Raw genomic sequence first — 26,622 nt, 5'->3', positions numbered from 1 at the left:
CGCTGGCTCTCTGAATGGGCAAAATGCTAGAGAGTAGGCAAATAGAAGTACTGTCAGATACAAACTTATGGATGAGCTAACAAATACTGGAATTCATGTCCAGGGTTACGCGGACGACATTGTTTTAGTATGTAGGGACAAATATGAGGATATGCTATGTGATAGAATCCAACCCGGATTCAGGGTTACTAGCACCTGGTGGAGGAAGGGGGGACTGCGTATCAATCCAGCCACAATAACTATAGTACCATTCACTAGGAAGCATAAGCTTGGTCAGCTGAGAACCATAAGGTTACATGACATGTATGTGAAGATATTACTTTGAATATTCACTGCAATAGTAAGAATAATGTTTACCTATGGGCGGTAATCTGGCAGAAAGAACCGAACTCACTACAGAAGCCAGAGAGTTACACAAACTCCAAAGCCTGGCTTGCGTGTGTATCAGTGGGGCAATGAGGATATGTCTAACGACATCCCTGCAGATCCTTCTGGAACTAAACCCTCTCCATCTGCACATATAGATGCAGGCAAGGAGGCAATCTTCAGGATTTTGGGGAGGATCAATAAGGTGGGGAGCTGCCTAAATCTAAGAAAAATTTTTATTCCTTCTAGGCGGTACTCCGAACTATTGATACCGAGTGATAACATGACAACGCAAATTCACTTCGATAAGAAGTTTGAAACACGTTGGAGTAACAGGCAGCAAAGGAGAGCGACTTCGATGTTCAGACCAATCTTGGCAAGTGAGTTCTCGTTAGTGCGAATTACATGACCATACCATCGTAGACGCCTCTGTTAAAGTTTTTTCACGCTCAACGCAACCCCATATCGATAGCGGATCTCGTCGATGAGATCAAAACGTGTCACACCACTAATCTAACGCAACATCTTCGTTTTCATTATCGCAAGACACCGTTCATTGTCTTTTATAGTCAACCAAGACTCAGAACCATAGAGAGCGAAAGATCGTACGACATCGGGGTAAATTTTACATTTGAAACGTTCGTTGATACGTCGATCACAAGGAACTTCATCAACGCCACTCCATCCATGTTGCGTTAATGTGTGAAGCAATTTCATAACACAGTTGTCCATTGACCGATAGTGTTGACCGGAGGTATCTAAATCGCTCAGTTCTGGGCAGGTCACTGTCGTGATTGTGTCTCTTTCAGTGATTGTGCCTCTTTCATGGGGATCGCTCGTCAAAAATTCTGTTTTATTCAGATTCAATCTGAGACCGGGTTGCATGAGGCGGTCATTACATTGTTCGAGATCATTTTTGCTATTAGATGCTAGGAAAACATCATCTGCATAAAGTGCGGCTGTAATACGCGGCTTAAACCATAAACTGATTCCTTGGAATACTGCGGATTCCTCCAAGTAGAGAGAGCGGGTACCGGGGTCATTGATCCAAGGAAAATGTACTTGGAACTAATGAGTAAATACAAATCAGTAAATACAAATAAATGAGAGGCGGTGATATATGCCATAGGGAGATCTCCAAAAGAACTACGGGGGGTAGAAGATTGGTATTATGACTGGCAGCCAAGCGGCGATCAAGTCACTTAGATCCGACCAGGGGAATTCTATACTGGTATGCGAATGCCTTTAGAGACTGAACACCCTCGGCGCGCTCAGTAAGGTGTGGATACTCTGGGTTCCAGGCCATATTGAATTGGAGGGCAATGAGGCAGCGAACGAGTTGGCCAAGAAGGGAGCAGGGATGCCTTCACACGGGCCAGAACCCTTCTGTAAAATTGGAAACGGGCTCAAAGCTATGAAATTAAAAAAAGAAGTGAAACAATTGAGTAAACTATGCTGGGCTGGCCTACCAGGAATGGAGTAGTCCAGGGTGCGTATAGGGGATACAAACCTAAGTGCACAAAGGACTGATTAAAACTCACCAAGGAGAACCTCCGAATCATAGTTGTCACTGTCGGCTAAACTATCACCCAGGGAAGCTAGGAATATATACGGACACTGCGTGCAGGTTCTGTGCGGAGTGTGTCGAAACCTCTATACCCGTTCTGGGACAGTATTCGGCACTTGTGCAAAGGTCGAGGCCCTTGGGAGAACACTTAATACCCGATGCAAAGTTGAAAGATTTGGAAGTAGGGAATATACTAAAATTCCTAACGGTTGTAGGCTTGCTTGAGATACTATAGTTAATGGGTGCACTATAACCAGTAAAGCGCCGAACACAACATATTATACGATGATACCTTTCGAAGCCAACGTCAGCGCCCCGTTTGTTGTACGTAGCCAGGGGAAAACTGTTACATTGATTATTGATCACAATGTGGCTCATGGTGGTCCATCGCATATAGGACCAAAGTTTCGTTAAGATCTATATTTGCATTCAGATCATCCATAACGATCAAAATGTCACGCTTAGGAAGTCTCTCTTGGACTGCATTCAATTGCTTATAGAAAGTCTCCTTCTATTCCGCATCTGAAACCTCCGTTGGTGCCTTTTACTGTACTATTGAAATGTTCTTCATGCTGGATCAGCATCACGCAGTCAGTACAATATCCGACGCTCCATCCCAAAAAAAGAGGACATACCTTGTAGTTTTCCTGAATTTCATGAATTCAACTCCGGATTCACGTTTGCTTCTGTCAAACTTCCCAAAGTGCAATAGTACAGGGCCACAAAGGGTGAAGATGTGTTCCCCAGAGTACTACCATTTAACCTTTGATTTGATTGCCATTACTGGTGACTATATCCTTATCCGAGGCATGAACAACGTTTCCATAGCGAGGAAATTCGGAAGTTGCAAGCCGCCAAATGTCAATTTCCTTAGGCAGTCGCCTTTTCCGATAAGCAGGACATACTCTGATTAAATTTGTAATCCCCACCTCGCAGGGAAGTGACTGGCTCACTGAGGTAAAGAAGCAATAAATTACTAACGAATATTATTAAGAAGCCTCTGGGTACTTCACTGCAATTCAGACTGCTGTGACTCGTCTTTACTGCTTTCTCAGGCGGAATTGGTCATCCCCTAACCCCTCTACTTATTACAGATTTCTTGCTTGTTATTCTCGCAGAATATCAGAGTATATAGAATGGTTCTACGACACGACTGCAATCGATTACGGCGTTTTCTTTTGTACTTTCAAGGAATCAACAGGATAAGATTCGTGAGTTCTGCGGCGGGAAGTTTGGGTGAAGGTAATACCAATACCCATACACCTCGGGCTTTCTCATGGCTCTGTCCCCAATGGTTAACATTAGCCACTCATGCTTTTTTCGCTCTTCCAACAGTGAAATTGTTTATCTATAGTACTATGAAGATTGCAGCGGTTTTAGTAGTGGTAGAAGGGTAATTACTGTAACCTCCCCATATCAACGTCCCACCACTCGACAGTTATTTCTCATATTTGGCATCGTGAAGAAGATTATATAATCTATAGTTGTATAGTGTTGCTGTATATATATATATATAGGATGCATTTACACGCAAGCACCATAGTCACATAAACTTATAGTCTACATATGGCCTACATAAAATACAAGTATGACAGGATTTGCGTAAACTCCCCGTCATATGAGTAAAGACTTTAAAGTGGAAACGTGCAATGGGTAAACTTTCAAAACAGATTCTTCTCTTACAAGCAAGAAGTAACCAAAGTGTCTATGGGTGAAATAATGCAGTTTGGAAAACGTAGGAAGTAGTTTTCGCAACTTTACATCTTCAAGAATGTTTCGAAAGTAATTTGTTAAGCTTCGCAATCTTGTTAGAGTTTTGATTGTGGGAAATAACTGCAACTTTGGACAAGAAGAATATTACGGCTGAAGTTGGACTATCTGTTGCAACTATACAATGTCACTCGGTTGTGAATCTACACTAACGAAAAGTTTGCAGTTTCTTCCAGTTACTACTGTAAAAGTGTGCTCAGAAATGAGGGAGGAAACCTGGCTTACGGTTTTCATTCAGCTTCAATTTATAAGATGCGTACAATCCGATTATAACAAAAAATATTCAATATAATCCTCGCGACACATGTTCGCTTTACGACAACATAAAATTGCAATTTTCGGGGTCCTTTTCAGATACAATAGCGGAAACGATCCCTTGTCATCTACAAACACGTAAACGGTGATTGTTGCGAATATGCTTTTCCTGAATTTAATTCCAATTTTATGATTTGCATTGGTACCAAGCACTCGTATCTCAATGTGGATATACCATATATCCAAGAATTTCCTAGTAAAGTAATAACATATCTTTTCCAATACATATAAAAATATCGTAGATGCAGGACTTTATTGGGGAACGAGACAGATATTACAAGATATTGAATGACGGATCTGTAACCATGCTTGATCCTTCAGTTCAAGCGTAGACAATAGTGAAAGATGGAAAATGGGTGAAGAATGTTATCAGCAGAAAATGGAACTCCCAATCCAAATTCTATTAAATAAATTCGCTCGCACTTTCAGTCGAAAATTTAGTGAAAACACTTCGAATGCAGATGAAATGAAAATTGTATACGTCTGGAACTGAAAAATGAACTGAAAGTTTTCTTAAAACATTTCCCAAGGCATCAGCATCTATTGTCTTATCATCTAATTCAGTCCAATTTTGAGAACGAGATGATAGAACTGTAATTTGAATAAGTTGGTTTTGAAAGGAGCGAGCATTTGTGTTCTTTCAATTATCCTCTATGGTGGAAAGCACTTGTTGATATTTCAACTGATTTATTCTGAGAAGCTGGGGTGCATGCCTTTTAGGGTTTTTCACGTCTTCTGAAAACAAAGGGTTTGTGGAAGCTTTTTTCTTAAAATTGAGTTTCTGGCTGTCGTTCTACATGAAAAATTGAACATAATTTCACGTCCTTATCGCGTACCAGTTCGAATATCCTTTATATGCTGATACTGCTATATCTATTAATCTGCTGCGTCTACTCTGCATTCCTTCGAAATTTAGTGGATTGTAAGTGTTTCAAATCTCCGGATGGTGAAAAATGTACAGATAGATGTAACTATTTTTTAAACAGCATTTCTATTTATAAATTGAGGACAAAACAATTTGAAGATTCGTAGCCTAAGAGATCTTAACAGCTTACATAAGTATTCTAAGGTTGATGTCCTTCATTCATTGATGGTATTTGGAAGAAAAATAAAAAAAAAATACTGGGGGTGGTATGGTGGTGATAGGGAATAACAGGCGATGCAGGGATAAGGGTTGGTAAGCGGATCTAAAATAACCGTGGCGCTTTTGTTGGGAGATATGTTTCCAGTTTACTCCTTTGTAGAGCACTGAACACCCTTGTTTTTCGTACCATTTTTTTCCTATTTTTTTTCATTAAAACTATACTTTGACTTTATTAACATCACATTTAAAACTGTGCAAATCACAAGTCTATAGCAGCGTTACACCATAAAGTTCAACATTATGGGATGCGCAGATTATCATAATTAATAATATCATCACCATAATAGTTGGGTGGAATCGCATTAATTCCGTGTGTCGAATCCCCGGAATCGAATTCTGTATCAATTCTGTCTAGAAATAGTGTAGAATATATGGGCAAAGTAATTTTTTGATATTCGGAGTCGTTCGGAAATTATAAGTTTAATGCTAGATTTATGTCGATCGTCGTAATAAAGCTCGTATTTATCGGTCCGAATGACGTGCGAATGACTTCGCTAAAAGGACAAGAATTGAAGCCAAGGCCGTACATGTGGTTCTTCAAGAAATCTAAGGTTTATTGATTAGGTATAGCAGAATAATGATCAGTTAAGATTTTATGGCTACAAATCACATTCTACTTTTTAAATGTGTTTTTCTCGAAACTGCATATTGAAACCGGCTGCCACCATAGCCTAAAATCTACTCAACGAATACTCTGATATTTTCACGACTTGCTCAGAACATATTTCTACGGTCCGCAAACTAAGATTATTGCGAATCATTCAGTAGTTTTTTTTATTCATTGAAGAAGCCGAAAAAAACCACCAAAATTCAAAAAAAAGTTTAACAAGGCACTAAAAATTTAGTTTTTAATATTTTTTAATAATCCTAGTTTTGCGGACTGTAGTTAAGTCTGTACGTTAAAATGCTGTTTACCTTTTTTCCTTAAGATGATCGCAGCGCCTTCTAGCGTGGCAGCAGAAAAACACCTTTTTTTGGAGATGGGTGTATAAATTGCTCTGTATTTCAATAATGAACCATGCGATCGGGCTGAAAAAATTACTATGCATGCTCAAGATATTAATAAATCTGTGGTGAAAAAATTGTATTTGTATCTTCATCCAGTTCTTCACAAAAAATTTATAAAGAAAGCCAAAAAAAACGGCCTTCACGTGGGGTGACCCCCTTAACATCAGTTTTTCCAACTTTTTCCAGGGCCAGATTAAAGAGGTGCACATCCCCCTATCTTAGACTGTTGTTGACGTTGAATGGCCTTTAAAGTGATCCTGCTGCTTTGATCTGGTTTCGCACATTGGTTAAGGTCATCTTAGTCAGTCTAATCAATTTGTACAGCTATTCAATCATAGACGGCTGTGAAAAGATAACAATATGGTGCAATTGATAGCCATATATCAGTACCTTCTATGGTGTGAACCGGTGAAGTTGCGAGTATGGGGCTACCAGGCCTATTGAAATAGCAGAGAAAATAGTACAGATGGCACTAAGCAACATGACACCTATTATTGCTGCACTGCCTGATATCTCCCTTTTTATGGATGGGGCAGATAATGCGTTGCTGCCTATCATTAGGCATTGATTTATTTTCCCACACTTTGCGCATAACTTGTCAAACTGCTGAATGTATGTAGTTGGTCACCGAATTCCATCCGGCTCCTGGTAACTTTTGGTTTTTAAGTCAGTGGATAATTCAGTGGATTGCACGGATTGCACATGCAGGTAGTATGCTTGGTAGTGACCGTATTTCTCTATCATCTTCGGTTGGTTCCAATATGCCCATACAGTGAGTCATACAGGATGAACATCGAGGTGTATAACGTTCCATACTGCTGACTTGTTAGTAAAACTTTCCCACCTAGTGCGGTTGCCCCCTGTACTTCTCGCGTTCATAGAGCTGTTGTTTCCCCCAAGTTTCCTATTTCTCCCTTTTCCACTCGAGTTCGTGATAGGCCTCTGCGCATGCCCGCTTTGTTGCGTGGAGCATTACCGTTACTAGCTTACATTTATCGTCGAACAAGCTGTTCCGATTTTTTTTGCGGCTGCAGCCAAATATATTTTGTGGCCGTATTAATGAAGATCATTTATTGTCTATGTTGCCCCCCCCCCATATGTTCTGACATTCAACGAATTAACGCGTGTTCAGTTTGGCTGAAAATTGTTGTTTCTGGAAAGCCCCACGATTGTTTGTGGACCGCTTCCAGAGCAAAACAGATACTTCCAACAACAATCTCATGCGACGCTACTAACTGAATAATCCGCAGTCTATTTTAATTTATGCTTTATCTAAGCTATAGGAGCCGATATGTCGCTTGAGTACCAGCTCCTCCCTATGTGTGTTTTATGCATCGCAGGGTATTCGTTAGTTGATGTGATACTATTCGCTGCAGTTATAGCACATCAGCACCAAAAATCTGGTGCCTGGTGCGTCCATAGGCGGGGCACTCACATAGAAAATGTTCCATGAATTCCGCTTCCTCATTACAGGATGGGCACGGAGAATTCTAATTCTGAAGCTAGTGAATTATGGCCAGTCCGCTTTTGACAGGATCAATTTTGCCATATGTATGTTTGGTTTTGACAGGAAAAGTTTTGAGTGTTTAGCAACATTAAGGCTCAGTCTCTGTCATTATGGGAAGCTTGTTCCCAGGTTTTGATAGCATCATGCCAATGCTACTGAAACCCCAACTGCTGGTTCCGGTCCCGGCATGGGGCAAATTTGACCCCCATTTGCCAAAGCATCCGAGATTTAATTTCCCTTTACAATACAATCACTGAGTACCCAGAATACATCGTGTTGAATCTACAAACAGAGATTAATCGATTTCTACATTCTTGAACAATTTTTGAAGTATTCAAAGGACTGTTCAACGCCCTCAATATAGCTTCATTATCTCTACAGATTGCGATGCGTCTGTCCTTCAACCGCTCGTCAATCATCCAGGTTACCACTCTTAGAGTCGCATACACTTCTCGTTTTTATTCGAGAAGTAGACTCCAGCTCCAGAACCCTGCTCTATTTTTGAGCCATCGGTGTAGAAAATGTCAGTATACCCTGACACGTAGTCTTCTAGTTCGACCCAGTTTTCTTTTCATTTCAAGATAACCTCATATTCTGTACCAAACAGGTGTATAGGGATTCGAGAATCAGAAGGCATTTCGAAAACTAGATTCAGTTGTCCCAATAACTCTTTCAACGCTCTGTGCCCCCATGTCCATTATTATTATTATTCTATTAAGGGAAAGTCGCACCGCGTCCTTGAAGAACTATTGTGCCTCTTTTACTGGTTACAGTGTACCTATTGATCAAAGTATTTCAAACAGGCCTATAACCGTCAGGAACTTTAGTATGTTCCCTACTTCCTGATCTTTCAGCTTTGCATCTGGTATAAAGTGTTCTCCCAGATGTCTCGACCTAGTTTGCACAAGCGCCGGACACTGTCCCAGGACGTGTATAGAGGATTCGTCGTCCTCCTCACAAAACCTGCAGGCAGTGTCCGTAGATATCCCTAGCTTTCTTAGGTGATAGTTCAGCCGACAATGACCAGTGAGAATTCTCGCTATGATTCGGAGGTTCTTTTTGGTGAGGTTTAAGCAATCTTTTGTGCGCATGGGTTCGTATCCCCCAATAAGCACTCTGGACTGCTCCATCCTTGGTAGGCCCGCCCAGTATAGTTCCCTCAACCGTTCCTCTTCATTTCTTAGATTCATAGCCATGAAACCGTTTCCGATTCCACAGAAGGGTTCTGGCCCGTGTAGAGGCATGCCTGTTCCCTTCTTGGCTAGTTCGTCCGCTGCCTCGTTGCCTTCCAACCCAGCATGGCCTGCAACCCAAAGTATCCAGACCTTGTTCAACAACCAGTGTGGCAAGTTTATAGCAAAAACTCCTCTGTTTCACCTTAGTCCATCACACTACGAATCCATGAGCGAACATCGGCCAATGATAGCAACATATATCCACATTACTACCTGAGGCCTAAGTCATATCATATCGAGGCAAAGGTCCGCCTAGACAGCCTATAAGCTGTGAGAGCTCGTTTCATCTTTATCTCTACATGTTTTTTCCAAAGAAGCTTCCTGTCTTGAATAACTCCCAGATATTTCGCTTCCTCGAAGAATTAATTGGTTGTACCCCTCATCTCTGGAAGGTAAAGACCATTCACTTTCCTCCTTTTTAAAAATTATAGCGTTGTGGTTTTATTTGAATTTACTGGAAGTTCATGCCTCTGACACTGTTAATCAAATAACGGCGTGTTGTGTATCTCTACACACTGTTCCGAGATCTCGACTACAAACTAGCACAGTCACATCATCCACATAAGCGAGCGTGTATTTTGCAGCTGGCATAAGTAGTGCGTCGATCAACATACTGCACAGAGCACATATCACATCTTCTTGAGCGTGTTATCATAGCGTAGAATTACTTAATTAAAGTTTCGTCAACACTATGGTCTCTGGTGACATTGCAGAGCTTTTGGGAGGGCGCATAATCAAAAACCCCTTCAATGTCCGCGAATACCCCAATTGCGTACTCGTCTTTCAAAATTGCGTCCTCTATCTTTGAAACCAAAGAATGAAAACCAGATTCATAGGATTTTCCACGTTGGTAAGCATGTTGGTTTTCATTGAGTGGGGGCAACCTTACCGCCTTCTCGTGAATGTAACGCGCAACCATTCCCTCTACACAATTCATCAGAACTGATGTTTAGCTGATTAGCCTGAAGCTCTTGGGATTTCAATGGTCATCTTTCCCAGGCTTTGGTATGAAGACGACCTCAATCTTCTACCAAGAGCAAGGCAGGTAGTCCAGAGCAAGACATCCTCGAAAAATATTTCTTAGAAGCTGCTCTAAGTGCTCTATACCCTCCTTTAGATTCGCTGGATGGATGCCATCCATGCCAGGTGCTTTGAAGTTTTCAGATGATAGCGTAGCAGCTCTCGCCTTTTCGGTGGTAATAACGTTCCTACTTGGAGATTAGATTTTCTTCGATTACTTGTGTTTCAGCCTAGAATTAATAGACCTACTTAGCTGTTAAAAACTCCATGTATGATTTTGATATCATATTTGAGACAAACTTCGAGGATCTGCTCTACTGTCTCGCAAAAGTTATCCTTCTCCTACTCTTGTGTCTGCTCTTTAGAAGTGGCAACGCTAACGATAGATATATTTTAAAACGTGCCTCGAAAGCACAGAGTGCAAAGTCTTTCCCCTATGTTTTCAAAGTCGATAACAACAGGTTCCATTTCTTGACTGACTAAAAAACCTACTTCGAGCACATGGTTTACTGGACGGCCACCATGTAGTGGTTCTTCTCCAGGAAACCGGATCACCACGTGGAAGTGGAGACAGGGTTTGGTAGTAGAGCTGTGTGTATTGGTTCAGCGGGCGTTTTCCAGGTTTTATACTCCATCGTGTGTATCACTCCTAGTTTTTCTCTGACCTTTGACCTTTGACCGCCACCCCGCTCAATGGGAATGAGGCAAGTTGTCCTCTTTTTAAAACATGTTTGAAATAAGTTCGGATCGAAAAATGATTTGTATGTGCCCTGTGAGTGCTCCTGAGCCGCTTTATCCAAATGTTGTGAAACTTATCAACTGCTACTCCTTATATTTACGTGCCTTTTCATGGGCTACTACAACGTAAACTTTTGTTATATTAGGCGTGGTTATTTCCAGGAGGGTTTCGCAAATCCATTTTGGTTTTGGATAAACAAGTGGTTGTCTGTCCTTCCTTTCAAGCTCTGTTGATACCTGCGAATGCGATTGTATCATACCGCAAGCACCCCGGGGATTTCTGTGATTGACGTATTATTGGGGAGGTGGTAATTTTCAATGATATTTGCGACGTATCTGTGCATTCTAGGCGTGACGCAGTCGATCCTATCTCTTAATTTTTCGGCTCTTTTGCTGAGTTGACACATACAATGGTAAAGTTTTCTCCGCATACCTCTTTCTTTCACTGCAAGAACTGGTTGCGAATACGAAAATGGTTTCAACGCAACGTAGATAAAACAATGAACCAGCCAAACAATCACTCAAAATTGTGGCAATGGCAACGATGATGTCATTAATTGCCGAAGTAAACTTCAGTTTTGGGATCTCTGGGGTAGAACCTGGAAAATCTCAGCATCATCTGTGAATACGATTACAGCCTGATTCTAAATTTGTTCAACATCCCAAGTTACTAAGCTTCTCCAGACTACAGGGGTTACAGGGTGCCTTGCATGTAGAGTATTTGAATTGATCCTTTGATCCGTGTAGTAAATTGACAACTTCACACCGAGCTAAAGTAAAATTTGTTGGAAAATTTGTAGCCTAGTTGGTAGGTCAACTCGGTTATAACCACCCGATATTAGTTGACAACGTTCTGTTCCCTAGTCCTTCTGTCCCTGGTCAAAATATCCAAAGCCTACGGGCAACTCTGATGTTGTTGAGCTCTCTCCTAATGTCTTCCAATGAGTAATGATGAAGCAGTTAACCTTGCAACCCAACCTCAATAAGTCAGAGGAAGGGAAGGTATTTGAAGGAGAGCCCATAAAGTAAATTGCAATTCAGCCGGTAGGTGCGCCGATCCCATCCCACGTTGGGCGCCTTTTATAATAACTTAAGTAGGATGATCTCTGGCCACCACACAATTGACTTAAGTCATTACGATCATGCTCCATATTATGTCCTATAATGCTGCAAGGTTTGCATTTCTGTGATTACTTTAAGAGGGCATTTCCAGCAAATTTCAAAAATTTGGTGTGAATGTGTAACATAAGCACATAAAATGCGGCAAATAAAATGGAATATTAGCAGGCACTAAATTTGTAATGTCCCTTTAAAGCCGAATTAAGGTGGTGCGGCAGTACATAAGAAAAATCCCTGCAAAGTAAAATGACAATGAAATTTGAAATCGAAATTATTATTTTTTCATTCCAAGAGATAGATTGAAATCCATATCTTTAAACAAGTACCGTCTTTTCAGCATGGACCATAAAACGCACGCGTTGGCCATATACTCTTTGTGCCAATAACCTGTGTATTATTTATTCAACCGAAATTCCGTTTGAATTTACTTAGATTGACGTATTTCCATCCACTTTATTCCAATCTTTCCTTCAACATTGTTCTAGGTGCAGGACAAATACCTTTCTTAAACGGTTTCTTTCAATTTCTAAGAAAAAATCGACTTAATTGTCTCTTCATGAGATTTTGTTGAGAAATATTTCAGAAGCAGAAAGTAGGAGCAGAAACAGCTTCTTCTGGAATTTATGGCGGTAATTTATAAACTTTTAAGACATTAAAGTGTGTTCGTTGTAAAACAATTTTCGGAGTAGACTTTCTTGAGCTTTTTCTGAGTCCTCTCGGTTTACTATTGTTCTTGTCCTTGGGATGAATCTAATCCACTTATGGTATAATGGACCCAAATGGACGTTAAAAGTTGGAAAGGAGTTCTTTGGGGAATTATGTTAGCGTCAAGTAGAATTACTTTTGTCAAGAAGGATGTCTTAACCATTGATTTCCGAAGAAATTTCTTTTTTCAACCGTCTGCTATCGCCCAAAAGTACTTTTGAAATCTCCTTTGAGACTATTAGGGACAAATATTTTCTCTCTTGTTTCTACACAGCCATAACTTTACGTGTTATCTTCATGACGCTGAAGCTGGTGGAGATAAAAGGAATGACAAACTAGAGCACCATCGAATAATCAACTTTGCAATGAAAATACAGTAGTTGCAACTGAATGAACCGCTCACTTCTATTGTCTTTCGCGATGTGTGAAACTTCCGTACTGTTAGTATTCGTTGGACTTTTTTGGGTCGAAATTCATAACATAGCATATTGGCTATTCATGGAACCAACTTTTGAAAACTAGCAATGAGAGATGAAAACGTCTTTCTATTGAATCCTTCCATTGATAAGCTCGAATCAATTGCACTGAAAAATGCTGTTAATAATCAAGCTTCGACAATTCAATTCAATCCATTTCGATTGTGAGATCTCCACATTTTCCGATTAACCAATCACTCAAAGAATTGTTCCATTTTTCATTGCGCTGTAATTAGGACTTGGTTAAAAAATAAGAGGAAAAGGCGGCTTACGACTTCGCATCAGGACAAAGGCAATTCATCAGACGATCGCCTCTGAACTCGGAGTAGCGTGGTCGAAGTCGTGACCGTGAATACAAAGTTGCTAAATCCAAAGTGAGTGCGATTTATATTATACGTAAATCTGCCCATACCAAAGACACCAAACCGTGATTGGAGTTAACATTTGTATTTACTTATTTAGGCATCCACGGACCGGACCAACGAACCTGATGCTTAGCATCTTGACACCATACTTGCCGTTTACCTCTCACGAGGTTTTCAAAGATGTTGTTGGTGAAAGAATGAATATATTTTCAATCTTTATATTATATGTTTATATATGATTTTGGAGCATATTTTATATAGAATCATTATCATCATCAACCGGTATCCGGTATAAGCTTGCCTTAATAAGGAACTCCAGATATCCCGGTTTAGCGGCGTGCGCGGATTTCGTCATCGTATCTGTTGTATAGTTGTGAATTTCGACCCTAGATAGGAGAAATTATCAACGGTCTCAAAGTTGTAGTCTCTTATCTTTATTCTTCCCGTTTAACCAGTGCGGTCTGACGTTATTGGTTGGTTGGTTTTTGGTGCTGACGTTGTCATCATACATTTTGCCTTGCTTTGATTGATGTGCAGCCCAAGATCTCGCGCCGTCTACTCGTTCCGGATGAAGGCAGTTTGTACGTTTCAGGTCGTTCTTTCCATGATGTCGATATCGTCAGCATAGGCCAGTAGTTGGGTGGACTTGAAGAGGATCGTACCTCTTGCATTTACCTCAGCATCACGGATCACTTTCTCGAGGACCAGGTTAAAGAGGACGCATGATAGGGCATCCCCTTTTCGTGATGTCGAATGGTGTTGAGAGTGATCCTGCTGCTTTTATCTGGCCTCGCACATTGGTCAGGGTCAACCTAGTCAGTCTTATCAATTTCGTTGGGATACCGAATTGTCTCATGGCCGTATACAGTTTTACCCTGGCTATGCTATCATAGGCGCCGTTAAAGTCGATGAATAGATGGTGCAACTGATGTCCATATTCCAACAGTTTTTCCATCGCTTGCCGCAGAGAGAAAATCTGATCTGATGCTGATTAGCCTGGAGTGAAGCCTCTTTGGTATGGGCCAATGATGTTCTGGGCGTAGGGGGCTATCCGGCTTAGCAAGAGAGTGGAGAATATCTTAATAGATGGAGCTCAGCAACGTGATACCTCTATAATTGCTGCACTGTGTGATATCTCCATTTTGATGTATGAGACAGATAATGCCTCTTTGCCAGTCGTCAGGCATTGATTCGCTGTCCCTCACCTTGAGCATAAGTTGATGAACCGCTTGGTGTATAATAAGAATATATAGAATAGGATATGTAATTTTAATTTTTGGAAAAAGTCATCATAAAGTATGATTGCTATCTTTCGTATCTTGACGTAGAGTCTTGTCGGGTTTATCCGCCCAAGGATTGGCTTTCTGTTTACGAGTATAAGCCTTCTCGCTATTTTTTTTGCGGCTTTGATTCCTATGTATTAGGTTGTTGCATATGAAATGACCGATTTGGCAATCAAGTGAAGTTAATTGCGATTTTGCTGTATCAAACCACCACCAGTTTTCTGTATTAGTTCAAACTCAGTCATAAAGCAGCGGAAAAGTCTAGGAACATTGACAGCGCATTTGGAGATGATACGGTGAGCGAACAAACCACACGGCGGCAGTTCGAAAAATTCCGGTCAGGCGATGTAAACCTTCAAAGTGATCCAGGACCATCGATTGATAACGACTGTTTCCCATCACTTGCAACAACTTGGAAAGGTGAAAAAGCTCGACAAATGGGTTCCGCAAGCCCTGACGGAGCAACACATGGCGCTTCGAATGAAAATTTACAGTTCTTTACTCTCCCGCAACAGAAGTGATCCCTTTTTGTACAGAATAGTAACATGTGATGAAAAGTGGATATTATATGACAATCGTCGCCGATCAGCACAATGGCTAGATGCTGATGAACCATCGAAGCATATGCCGAAACCCAGCCTCCATCCGAAGAAGGTAATGGTGGCTGTTTGGTGGTCTACAGCTGGAGTTATCCGCTATTCTTTGTTGGTACCTGGAGAAACGATAAATGCGCAGATAGACTGTGCCAAACTCGAGGAAGTGCACCAAAACGGTGAGATAATGTGATACTCCTTCACGACAATGCATGACCTTATGAATCCAGAACAATTGTTCCACCATATTCATCAGACCTTTTGCCAACCGACTACCACTTTTTTAAGCATTTGGATCATTTTTTAGTGGAATAACAATTGAGGAATAAAGAGATCATTAAAATTGCTTTCGACGAGTTTATCGACCACTAAAAATTGGACGTCTACAAAACTGGCATACATGCTCTTGTATCTTGCTGGGAGAAGTGTTTTGAATCGACTGACACCTATTTTGATTAATTAAATAAATTTTTGTAAGCTTTACAGCCGATGCCAATTTTAGTACCAAATCAGCCATTTCATGTGCAACAATATACTCTTCTATCTGCTCCATCGTTAAAATATTCTAAAGTCTTGCAAAGCCGGTATCCGGATACACTTACCTCAAGCTAGAGTCCTGCAATATAGCGAAAAATTGTGATTTTGCCCGCTCAAAAATTTATTTGAATTCATACTTAAAAGACACAATCAAGCGTAATAAAAGGCATGATACCAGAAAGTTTGAAGTAAATCCTAATATTACCAACAAAGTTATAATAAGTTAAAATTGTCATTTTCGTGGAGCTTTATGAAAACGTCTCACCATAGGGTCAAAGCTCTTACTGTACAAGACTATGATTTTGCCAGTCCTCATGTATTCCTCGGAAACTTGGGTTCTTAGCAAGAAAAATTGCGAACTATTGGCCGCGTTCGAGAGAAGAATCCTACGAAGAATTTTTGGCCCCATACATGAGGATGGACGATTCCGTAGCCTATACAATGACGAAATCTATGAGCGATACCATGACCGGTTGTGGATAAAATCAATAGGTCACTTAATCCATATGGATGAGGATGATCCCACCCGGAAAGTCTATAAGGGCAATATCTATGGTAGAAAAAGAAGACGAGGCAGACCCTGCCTAAGATGGAGCGATGGCGTAGGTCAGGACGCCAGACAGCTTTTAGGGATATCGAATTGGTGGACCTCGGCGCAAAACCGGGATGTCTGGAGTTCTTTATTAACGCAGGCCTAGCGGATACCGGTTGTTGCTTCGTTGATGATGATGATGATATGCAAAGCGATCATGGGACTTCCATCCAATTAAAATGAAAACATCATAAGGCCACACATTTTTATATATACTAACTAACTCGACAGAAGTTGCCCTGGCTTACAGCATTGCCATTCCACCATCAACTTCGACTCGTTTTTTCTTTCAATTTTGAGCTACCAACGTTTTTTAGACCATGTCAATTGAAAGCTGCCAAAGTATTTTGCACCAGTCAGATGATAGTAGAATTTGTTTCCCTTTATACTTATTTGAAAATAGGCAGAAAATTATTTCATTATGACGTCATTTGAAAGCAACAATTGTATAATAATCATAATACCCGTTGACGCAAGAATGAGAGAAGAGCTGGGTTTTGAAGTGTGTTAAAGCGTTTCATTCAAGATCGTAGCTGTACCCTACTGTACACTATAGAAGGCGATGTGGTCAGCATTGTGCTTGCCCAAGATTTGACTCAGCCATTCATTCCAAGCTGAGTCAACTAGTATCCGACATCCAGTCACGATAACAAATCCCTCAGTTACCAATGAGATTCGAACCACGACCTTTCGCTTCGATGGCCCAGCGCTCTAACCATTTGAGCCATCCGGACACATAATTGTATGATGGCGGTAGCAATGGCATCCAATTGACTTGGCTACTGACGCAACAAACCATTGATTTCACTTTTGGGTTTTGTTGAAAACAAAATTTGAGTAAAGGCGGTTTACTGTCTCTCTGTTGATCTGTCTCTGTGTCACACGCATTCCCTCAGAAACGGCTACTTTTATTCAAACAAAATTTTGTGAAAGGGTGAGAACTTGCATGCAGAGGGTAATATTGTTTTATATTGAGTTTAATGAGGAAACCTCGCATATGCAACATGAGGGTGTAATTTTTTCACTGAATATACCCTTGTGGGATATCGAAGCAGATATCAGTTTTGAAATTGACTACCAAGAGGAGGAGTCAGGGGGTCCGGCAGAGCTCAATTACTTCCAGGATCCGTTCCAACAAACTACTCCACCTAAAATTCTGAAAAAATCATGGTTCCCGGTACGCATGGTATCTAGGCCTCAAAATATTCCCAGTTACGATATCTGCTCAGATAATTTTGAGCATAGTACATTATTATATTTTGAAAATAATCCCAGCCTTGCAGTAATATAGGCTTTAATATGAAGCAGTACTTTTGGAAAGTTTAGTGGAAATACTACTATTTCAATTACAAAGTTTTAGTAGCTTAAGATTTGTATCTGGCGTGCCAAATGACTACCCCTCGAAAGATAAAACATCAGCACCAAGCCGAATTGAATATCGAGCATATTCAACGTATATTGACTACGAGTTCCATATAAGCGAAACCATCGTGAAACTAGATAGAAAATCAACAAAAACTTTCATATCTGAAGGGCTGAACTTTCGGGTTCCGACTTGTAAAGCTTAAATTTAATGTCTTGCTAGATAGAAACATCACGCTGGATTGAACCTAAATTTCTACGTTGTTCATTTCGATTTTATCGATTCCAGTCAACTTATTCATTTCGCACTTTGCGTTGAGCCCTTTCATTTGATACCCCAGATGGCCATATTCTGTGAAAAGAATGTACATCGCCCTTCAGACTCAATACAAAATCGCTTGCTTTATATATAAAGGGATTCACAGACCACAACTACTTAACAAATTTCGAGACGATTGGTTCAGCCGTAACCGAGTAAATCGGGCGTGACAGACATTGTTTCACACAAAACGTTAAAAATTGATTCACTTTGTGTTTCTGTATAGCTGAGTACATCATCTGTTAGTCTATCAATACTTACCAAAAATCGACATTAAATTAAACTTTTACTATAAGGCATGATCGCGGTGAAACAGCTGTCACCCTTTTCAACTCTTGTTTATAATTTGTTTCTGAACAAACATTTCTTAAAAAACTTACTGAACAAATTGAAAACTGGATAAACGTTCCGATCGGGTCGGCTACAAGTGCTTGTTAACCTACAAAAATCAAGCTAAAAACTCTAGGGACTTGTTTGAATTTGCAATGGCACATACACTTTTCATTTTAGGACTGACTCGCTCTGAGCACACCATATATTTAATGGCCGCTGCACTAGTTTAAGGAACAACTTATTTCCTCGGTGTAGTGGACGAACCAATCTATTTCTTGGTCGAGTGCCTAAAATGTTTAGAATTGCTTTCGGTTATTAAGCCGGAACTGCGATGGGTATATCATAATGTCAAAATTTTAACGAAAGTAAATTACAGATATGTCAAAACCCATTCTCGCCTACAATGGCATTGACTCTCTTGAATATTTGTTATTTCGAGTTGACATTTCGAACATCTCACTTTTCACTTGGTTACACGCAAAAACCAATTTTGAATGACACTCCCTATGACCTCTGTTTGACATTTCTTTCATTATCAAGGGCGCAACAACCGGTATCCCGTCTAGGCCTGCTGGTGCTCTTTTTAAGGTTTTGTTTGTAAAACAAAACCTTATTAAAATCGGTTTACTGTCTGTCTGTCTGTCCGTCTGTCTGTCTGTCTGTCTGTCCGTCACACGCATTTTTCTCGGAGACGGTTATAGCGATTGGCACCAACTTTGGTAGAAAGGTGGAAATTGTGAACGCTCACGCATATAGTAAGTTACATCCTTTTACGACGAATTTAAGGGGGGGTCCCCATACATGCAAAGGGAGGGTGTAAATTTTTTTTTCATCAAATATAGTCATGTGGGGTATCAAATTAAAGGTCTCGATCAGTACTTTTCGAAGCCAGTGTTAGTTTTGACATTTGTTGAAAAGGTGGGGGGTGCGGGGGGTTGAAAGTGGTCATTTTTTTAACGAACCCATTCTCAGAAACTACCAAACGGAAAAATCTGAAAAAAATCAGGAGGCTGTCACTATATGGTGCCTAGGCTCCGAAATACCCTCCATACCGATACCTGTCCAAATAAAGTTAATAATAGTACATTACTATAATTTTTAGTAATTGACAGGAAAATCCCCCTTAAGTTCACCCTAGAATCACAAAATTTTGCAACAATATAAGCTACAGTATAGAGCATGATCCTGCCAAATTTGGTGAAAATCGCACTATTACTAACAAAGTAATGCCAGGTCAAAGCTGTCGCTTCTCTGCAAATTCGAGACTATGAATATCAATATCACTTGAAAGTGGCTATTTTCACATAATATATGCATATTTTACGTGCTACATGCTAATAAGACAAATGCACACCTAAATCTCTTTGTAAAAGAAATACACAAAACCTTTCATACCTGAAGCGTTTAGCTTCCGGTTTCCCGACTTGTTTTAACATAGATACCGCCTTTATAGATTTTCCGGGCTGGATCATCCTCATGCATACGAATTAGGTGAGGCGGATTATATTCATAACCAAACAGTCGTGGTATCGCTCATTGATTTTGTTGTTACGTAGACTATGGAATCGCCCAACGTTATCAAAGGAGTCAAACATTTTTCGGGGGTTCTTCTGTCGAACGCGGCCAAAAGTTCGCAGTATATCTTGTTAAGAACCCAAGTCCCTGAAAAATACATAAGGACTGGCAAGGTCATAGTCTTGTGCAGTAAGAGTTTTGACCCTATGGTGAGACATTTCGAACGAAACGGTTTTTGTAACCTGAAATAGGCTGTGTTGGCAGCTATCGATTGCGATTCTGGACCTAATATCAACGGTCTCAAAGTTGTAGTCCCCAAACTTTATTCTTCTCGTTTGACCAGTGTGATTCGATGTTGTTGGTTCTTTGTTCCTTGGCGCTGACGTTGCCATTATGTACTTTGTCTTGCCTTCATTAATGTGCAACCCAAGATCTCGCACCGCCTACTCGATCTGGATGAAGGTAGACTGTACATCTTGGGCTGTTCTTGCCATAATGACGATATCATCAGCATAGGCCAGTAGGTTTTGGAATTAAGCATGATGATGCCTCTTGCGTTGACATCTGCATCGCGAATCACTCTTTCCAGTGCCAGGTTAAAGAGGACGAATGATAAGGCATCCCCTTGCCTTAGACTGCTGTTGATGTTGAATGGTCTCGAGAGAATATTCTAGAAGTTTTTCCATTGCATGCCGCAGAGAAAATCTGATCTGTTGCTGATTAGTCTAGAGTGAAGAACGTTTGGTATGCGCCAATGATGTTCTGGGCGTATGGAGCTATCTCGCCTAGTAATATAGCGAAAAATATCTTATGTGGAACTGGTCCAAATGTCGGCAATGATTGTGGAAGTGGAGGATGAACAAATTCTTCAGTTGAAATCTGCTCGAAGTATTCTCGCCATCTATCCGTTGCGACTCGACCGTTGGTAAGCAAAGTACCGTTCTTGTCATTAACGCAACAGAGTGTTCGATATCCTGGCTTTTGGCAAGTCGATACAGATCTCTCTCCCCATCCCGGGTGTCCAGTTTATCGAGATTTTTGTAATGCTTCGCTTGGGTGGCAGCGACCGCTTTCTTTGCTTTCCGGTTAGCATTATTATAAATTTGCCAATTAGCAAGCGTTTTGTCGTTGAGAAATTTGTGGTAGAGGCGTTTCTTTTCCCGGACCTTCATTTCAACACCATCATTCCAAAATCAAGTACCTCGGTTGATGTACCACCCCGAGGGTTGGTCGGTTATCGTGAGAGTAAGATCGTTTCTTCTTTCTTATTACCAAATCGCCACCATTTAATGCGCCGCGGGCCAGTGCGTTCCTCACACTGTTTTATCGATGGCTTAATTCGCAGGACGGCAATAAATGGCCGATGTTGAGGTGCGATGTTTCATAGGGAACGGCTTTGCAGTCAGTGACATTGGTAAGATGTCGGTGTCTTATGAGAATATAGTCGATTTGCGGTTTACTGTCCCCACTATAAAATGTAGGAGGATAAGACAATCGTTTGATGAACCATTTATTCATAAGTACAAGGTCATGGGTGTCTACAAAACCGATTATACGCTCGTCACCCTCATTGCGCGCTCCGAACCTCTTTCCCTATAGCGTCTGTTACCGTCTGCTTTTCACCCACATGACCTTTTTTGACCACGTGACAGGTCTTTTCATCGAGAAGTTGCCAAAAGGCATCTTTCTCGGCATCAGGTCGACCTGTCTGTATGCGTATGCGGTGAAAAAGTGAATAGTGCGATGGTGAGCTTCATCAGCCGATCATTAAATCGTTCGACTTCTTTAATGGCATCAAGGAAACCCTCTGAGATGGCAATGCCAACACCGTATTCAGTATGCGGGCTACCAAAATAGAGAAGTTTATAGCCATTTTTACCACGTTCGCATTCAATGTCGCAGCTTTTGGCACCAGACCATCGGGTTTCTTGCACAGCGCAGATATCAATGCGCCTTTTCCTCAGTCTTTTCAGTTAGGGTACCAACATTTAGCGTGCAGACACGTATTTGTTTTGTTCATTTTGTTCGGACTAACTGGCTTACGTCCTGACGCCATCCATGCGTCAAGAACCCTTGCAAGCGTGCAAGCGAGTAAAATCTAATAAGGAAACGTCGATAAATTTTCTGGTTTGTAACTTGTTAGATCAAATTTAGTTTTTAAAGCATTGAAAAGGCGAATTCAATATTGAAGATGAATCAGTTTTTAGTGATAACGAGATGTATTAGGAAACCTTCAGTGCTAGCCTTGGAGTTGGAAAGTCAATAAATGATAATGAATGTTCAAATTCATTATTCAATGAGTTGGGAATGAATACTTGAAACCCGAAGTCAATGTTTCATGAAATTAAAGAAAACAATTTACCCAATTTAATTTTATTTCCAAAATTTACCTCAAATCACCATTCGGTACCCATATAAGCTTCTCGACATTATTTTTTCTTACCCCCAACTTCTTTCTTCCTTCAACAGGTACCGAGCATCGGAACAATACTGCGCCAAGGACGACCCCAACTGTTGCTACAAACTCACTCAATCAGGACTACTCAATCAAACTTGAATGGCTATGCAATAAAAACAATTACATCGAGGCCAATTCCTTGAGGACACGAACCGTGAAAACGTAAAAAAGCAATTCTGTGGCGAACAAGCAGCGTCAATTGTTCACCAACTGTGAAGGATAATGGCCAAGAGCTGGCCCCACTCAGAGAAACGAAGCACTTTCAGCCACAAGCCTGAAGCGCCATTTCATGTCCGGAAAAATGCAAACCGACTTGAAATCACTGATATTGTGGCTAAGCTGATTCGAAAACGCTAAACTGTCCAAGTATTAGTAATTAGTCCTCTGTCGGACACACACAGTTGCACAATTTGCACTTGATGTGAAACTATTCAAAATGTCGTTAACGGTTAAATTGATCCAATTCAGGCTGGCTAAGAGCAAATCGAATCTGATAGGACGCGTGGAGTTCAGAGGTAAGTACGTTCTGGAATGAAATTGAAATCGGAAATACATATCTTTAGGGCATTCTGGAGATATTATTACGGCCTAGCCAACTGGGAGATAGAAAGGAGATGTATTTCGCCCGGAAATTGACGTGAAATATAATAAAGATGAAAAATATTTTCTCTCAAATATAAAAGATTACCTTCCGGAGGGCTGACAAGGTTCATTCATTTCTGATGCTCGAAATAAAGGAACGTGATTCATGTTTTATTGAGCACAATGTTCATTGAGGGAGGCTTTTGGAACTACAATAGATATATACATATATATATGAATTGTGTTCAGAAGCACTCACGTTTCAGTGGAGAATCCCACAAGAAGAAAAAATTTCGGGCCAAAGGCAATTTTTCCTTTCGGAAAAATACTGATTCGTGCCCAAAAGTCATCATACCTTAAAATCACTACCAAATTAGAATTTCTTCTCACATATTTGACACATAATACATATGGTTCTGTCATTCATGAACGCACTGTTGTCTTTCTCAAAAATTGTTTCTAAATACTTTTAGGAAGATTCAAATCAATTGAAATCTAAACCAAATCGAAAACCGGAAGCACCGAGCTTGAAAGATTTTGTGTATTTCGTATGTAAGAATATTTAAGCGTACATTTGTGTCATTTGCACCTAGCTCGTAATATTCAGTGTGATACTGATACCCAGACCCCCCAACCGATACACTATTTTGAAGCTCAGACCTTCTACGAATAGCAGTGATCACAAATTAAGCTCCAGTAAATTTGCACAAAAGAGTAATGGTGCAATTCCCACCAAACTTGATGAGGTCACCCTATATTACCACAATTGCACCTAAGTTGATGATTCTGAAATAAACTCAACGGATGCTTCCTGTCAATTAATAAAAACATAATATATTATTAGTAGCTTCATTCAAAGAGATATTATCAGGGAGGTGTTTGGTGATTTTTTCAAATTTTCGGTTGAGTAGTTTTCGAGAACGGGTCTGTAGAAGAAATTATCACTTTCCCGGTGCTGCCTTCCTTTCTTTTGCAGCAAATGTTAAAAATGAGCCAAGAAAGTACTAATAAAGACCTTTACCACGTGGCTATATTCAGCGAAAAAACTTTTACACTCCCCTCCTTTTCCATGTATGGAGACTCACCGTAGAAAGATGCATGCGAAAGGATTCACAGTTGCCACTTTTCCACCCATTTTAATATCAATAGCTTTGGATGTTATTTTGAATATTATTACCCTAGCATCCGAAGTTCTGTGAGTTGGGCCATAAAAATAGACTCACAGTCTTCTGCTTGTCGTCCAAGGCTACTACAAAGAATAGGAATCTGGGCCTGGTAACCTGGCAATTACTAAACTTTAATGCTAGCGAAACGTCAACAACGTCTCGGATAGGGACTGACTTCACGCCGAAGACCTTTGGTTATCGAAAACGGATTATGATTGGTTTCTAGAATGTTCGGACGCTCATCTACACCGGTGTAAGTGGTCCTCAGAATGTTCGCTTTCTCCAATTTGTACCAAATTTTCAATGATATAAGTTGGACGTTCTGGGTCTAAATGAAGTAAAATGATAGAAACCTGGAGAGTACTCCTTTTCCTCTTTCGGTCATCTGCTTTTGTACTCTGCAAAGCCTTGTAGTAGCAGACAAGGGGGTGTCGGGTTGTTACTGACGGCTATCGCAAGGTGCGCTTTTTTGGCCTGCGGACGAAATTCCGGTCCAAGTTAAGGAGCATTACAATTGTAAAGTGTTATGCCTCAACAGAGATTTCAAATATAGTGGACAACGATGCTTTCTACCGTAACGAAAATGGTAGTCGCCTCGTCATTGACGGCGCGTTGTTCGTCCACAGAGCTTGCCAAAAGGTCAATTGGGTTTCAACTAGCAGACACCGTACAAACAATCAGATAGACCACTTTGTGATCAATGATAGATTCGAGAGTAGCCTTTCCTGTATATTAAGAGCGGCACTGACATTAGCTTCGAAAGGAATCACCATCTAATGATCACCTACCTTCGCTTGTTGATCGAGCGGCAGATGCTCTCTGTAATCCGCTTGAGAATCTCGGTGAGCATGTTTTTTTTGTAGGGTGATGCATCCCGAAGGGGTGTTGGAATCCCATATCGTGCGACATCCCGGAAAGTTCAGTATAGTGGGCGCCGTGACAAAAGAAAATTTGTTCTTACGGTGGTTAGTGTTGCAAGGTAAGGGGTTGTTACCAATGAAAAAGTTATAACTACCATACTGTTCTTTAAATACTTCAAAGCACCTAGAATGGATGGCATCTATTCAACCATGCCAAAGAACTAAAGACATATCAGCTTGACATTATTCTTGCTGAAAAAGTAATTGAGACTGGTTCAGCGTCATATTCGTGGGCAGGCGCTAAAATCGAATTCATTGAATGAAAACCAACTCTTCATTTTTTGGTTACAAAGGTAGAATATGCTTCTTTGAAGGGTAAGTACGGGAACGAGTGTTCGTGGACTTTGAAGGGCTGTTTAACTGTGCGCCGTTCCAAAAACTTTGCGATATCTCCAGAGCCCATGGTGTCGATGATACTTTGACGCTGAAATAGCAGAAGTGGTTATCGGATGCTACTTAACAGCAGAAGCATCGAAAGGCTGCCCTCAAAGAGGTGTGCAGTTACCGCTTGTGGAATATGTTCATCGACTCATTGCTATCCGAACTGCAAAATTTGCCAACATACGCTCAAGATTATGCTGATGATGAGGCTGTAGTAGCTGTTGATCGGGATATCGGAACTGTGTTTATAAATATAAAATACGCCGTTGCTTTGATTGACGGTGGCTGAGGCATGGACATTTAATAAATCAAAATAAAACCATATTGGTATTGTCTACAAAAAAGAGAAAACTGAATGGACTTTACCTCCCAGAGATGAGGGTTACAACCCTTCAACTGTAGATAAAAAGCTTCTTTGGAACAAACATATAGTGTTAAAGTTTAAATTAGCTCTCAGACTCTACGGACTATGCAGACGGACTCACGCCTTATGCATCCGTAGTGTAGTGAGTTAAGGTGAAATAAAAGAGTTTTCACCGTAAACTAACCGCACTGCAAATAACCCCATACATCTGTTTGGTGGCAGATATGAAGTTATCCTGAAGAGTAGAGAGAACTGGGAAATCTTGGAGAAATGCGGGGGGGGGGGGGGTATTACACGCCAAGAGATTGACGGGCTCCTAGCAGAGTTATTTATTGCTGCGCCTGCAGTTTTGAAGGTCTGCAACTTCTGTATGTACGGAAATCCTCGGAATCCGGGACCCTCCCAAAGGGCGGAAGAAGGGGATGATCGTGAAGATTACAAAAAGAACATCGGTTTTAATTATGACAATTGGATGGGTATCTGCAAAATGATAGCTAAAATAATCTTACTTTTCGCTTTGGATCCTCCCTCATTAACCACATCAGCAAACACAACATACGGTCCATTTTAGAAGAGTGCTCGGAATTGAGATTATCCCTTCACTGCTTTTCATCGATTCGACAGTGTATTTGGAACGCTCCACACAGGAGCGCTATTCCGGCGAAGCTAGTAGTTATTATCGGAACGAAGTGTGAGACGCAAAAGATCCATGATTTGGAAAGAGAAGGAAATAAAGTTGAAGATAAATACCATCAAAAACACGGTTCTCAGTCTGACGGGTCGCCACACTCTGCCTGCTTGCATTGATGCTTAGAGTATCGAAGACATTGGTCCATTTGTATATCTTGGAAGCAACGGCGGCACCAAATTGGATGTTGCAAG

At 40.7% G+C, this 26,622-nt stretch overlaps 1 protein-coding gene across 5 annotated transcripts in view; it reads left to right on the top strand.

Annotated features, from left to right (window-relative positions):
• LOC119657361 (otoferlin-like) overlaps positions 1–26,622 on the top strand; it is a 375,508-nt gene that overhangs the window by 140,951 nt on the left and 207,935 nt on the right. For all 5 annotated transcript variants that reach the window (XM_038064236.1, XM_038064235.1, XM_038064234.1 and 2 more), the window contains one exon: positions 22,339–22,842. In XM_038064236.1, coding sequence (XP_037920164.1) covers positions 22,764–22,842 — 79 coding nt within the window. In that variant the 5' untranslated portion in view covers positions 22,339–22,763. The remainder of the gene's footprint in view (positions 1–22,338; positions 22,843–26,622) is intronic.

Source organism: Hermetia illucens, chromosome 5 (assembly GCF_905115235.1).
Source record: "Hermetia illucens chromosome 5, iHerIll2.2.curated.20191125, whole genome shotgun sequence".
In the NCBI taxonomy this organism is placed as follows: Eukaryota; Metazoa; Arthropoda; class Insecta; order Diptera; family Stratiomyidae; genus Hermetia; species Hermetia illucens.
This window is presented reverse-complemented; position numbering and strand designations above follow the sequence as displayed.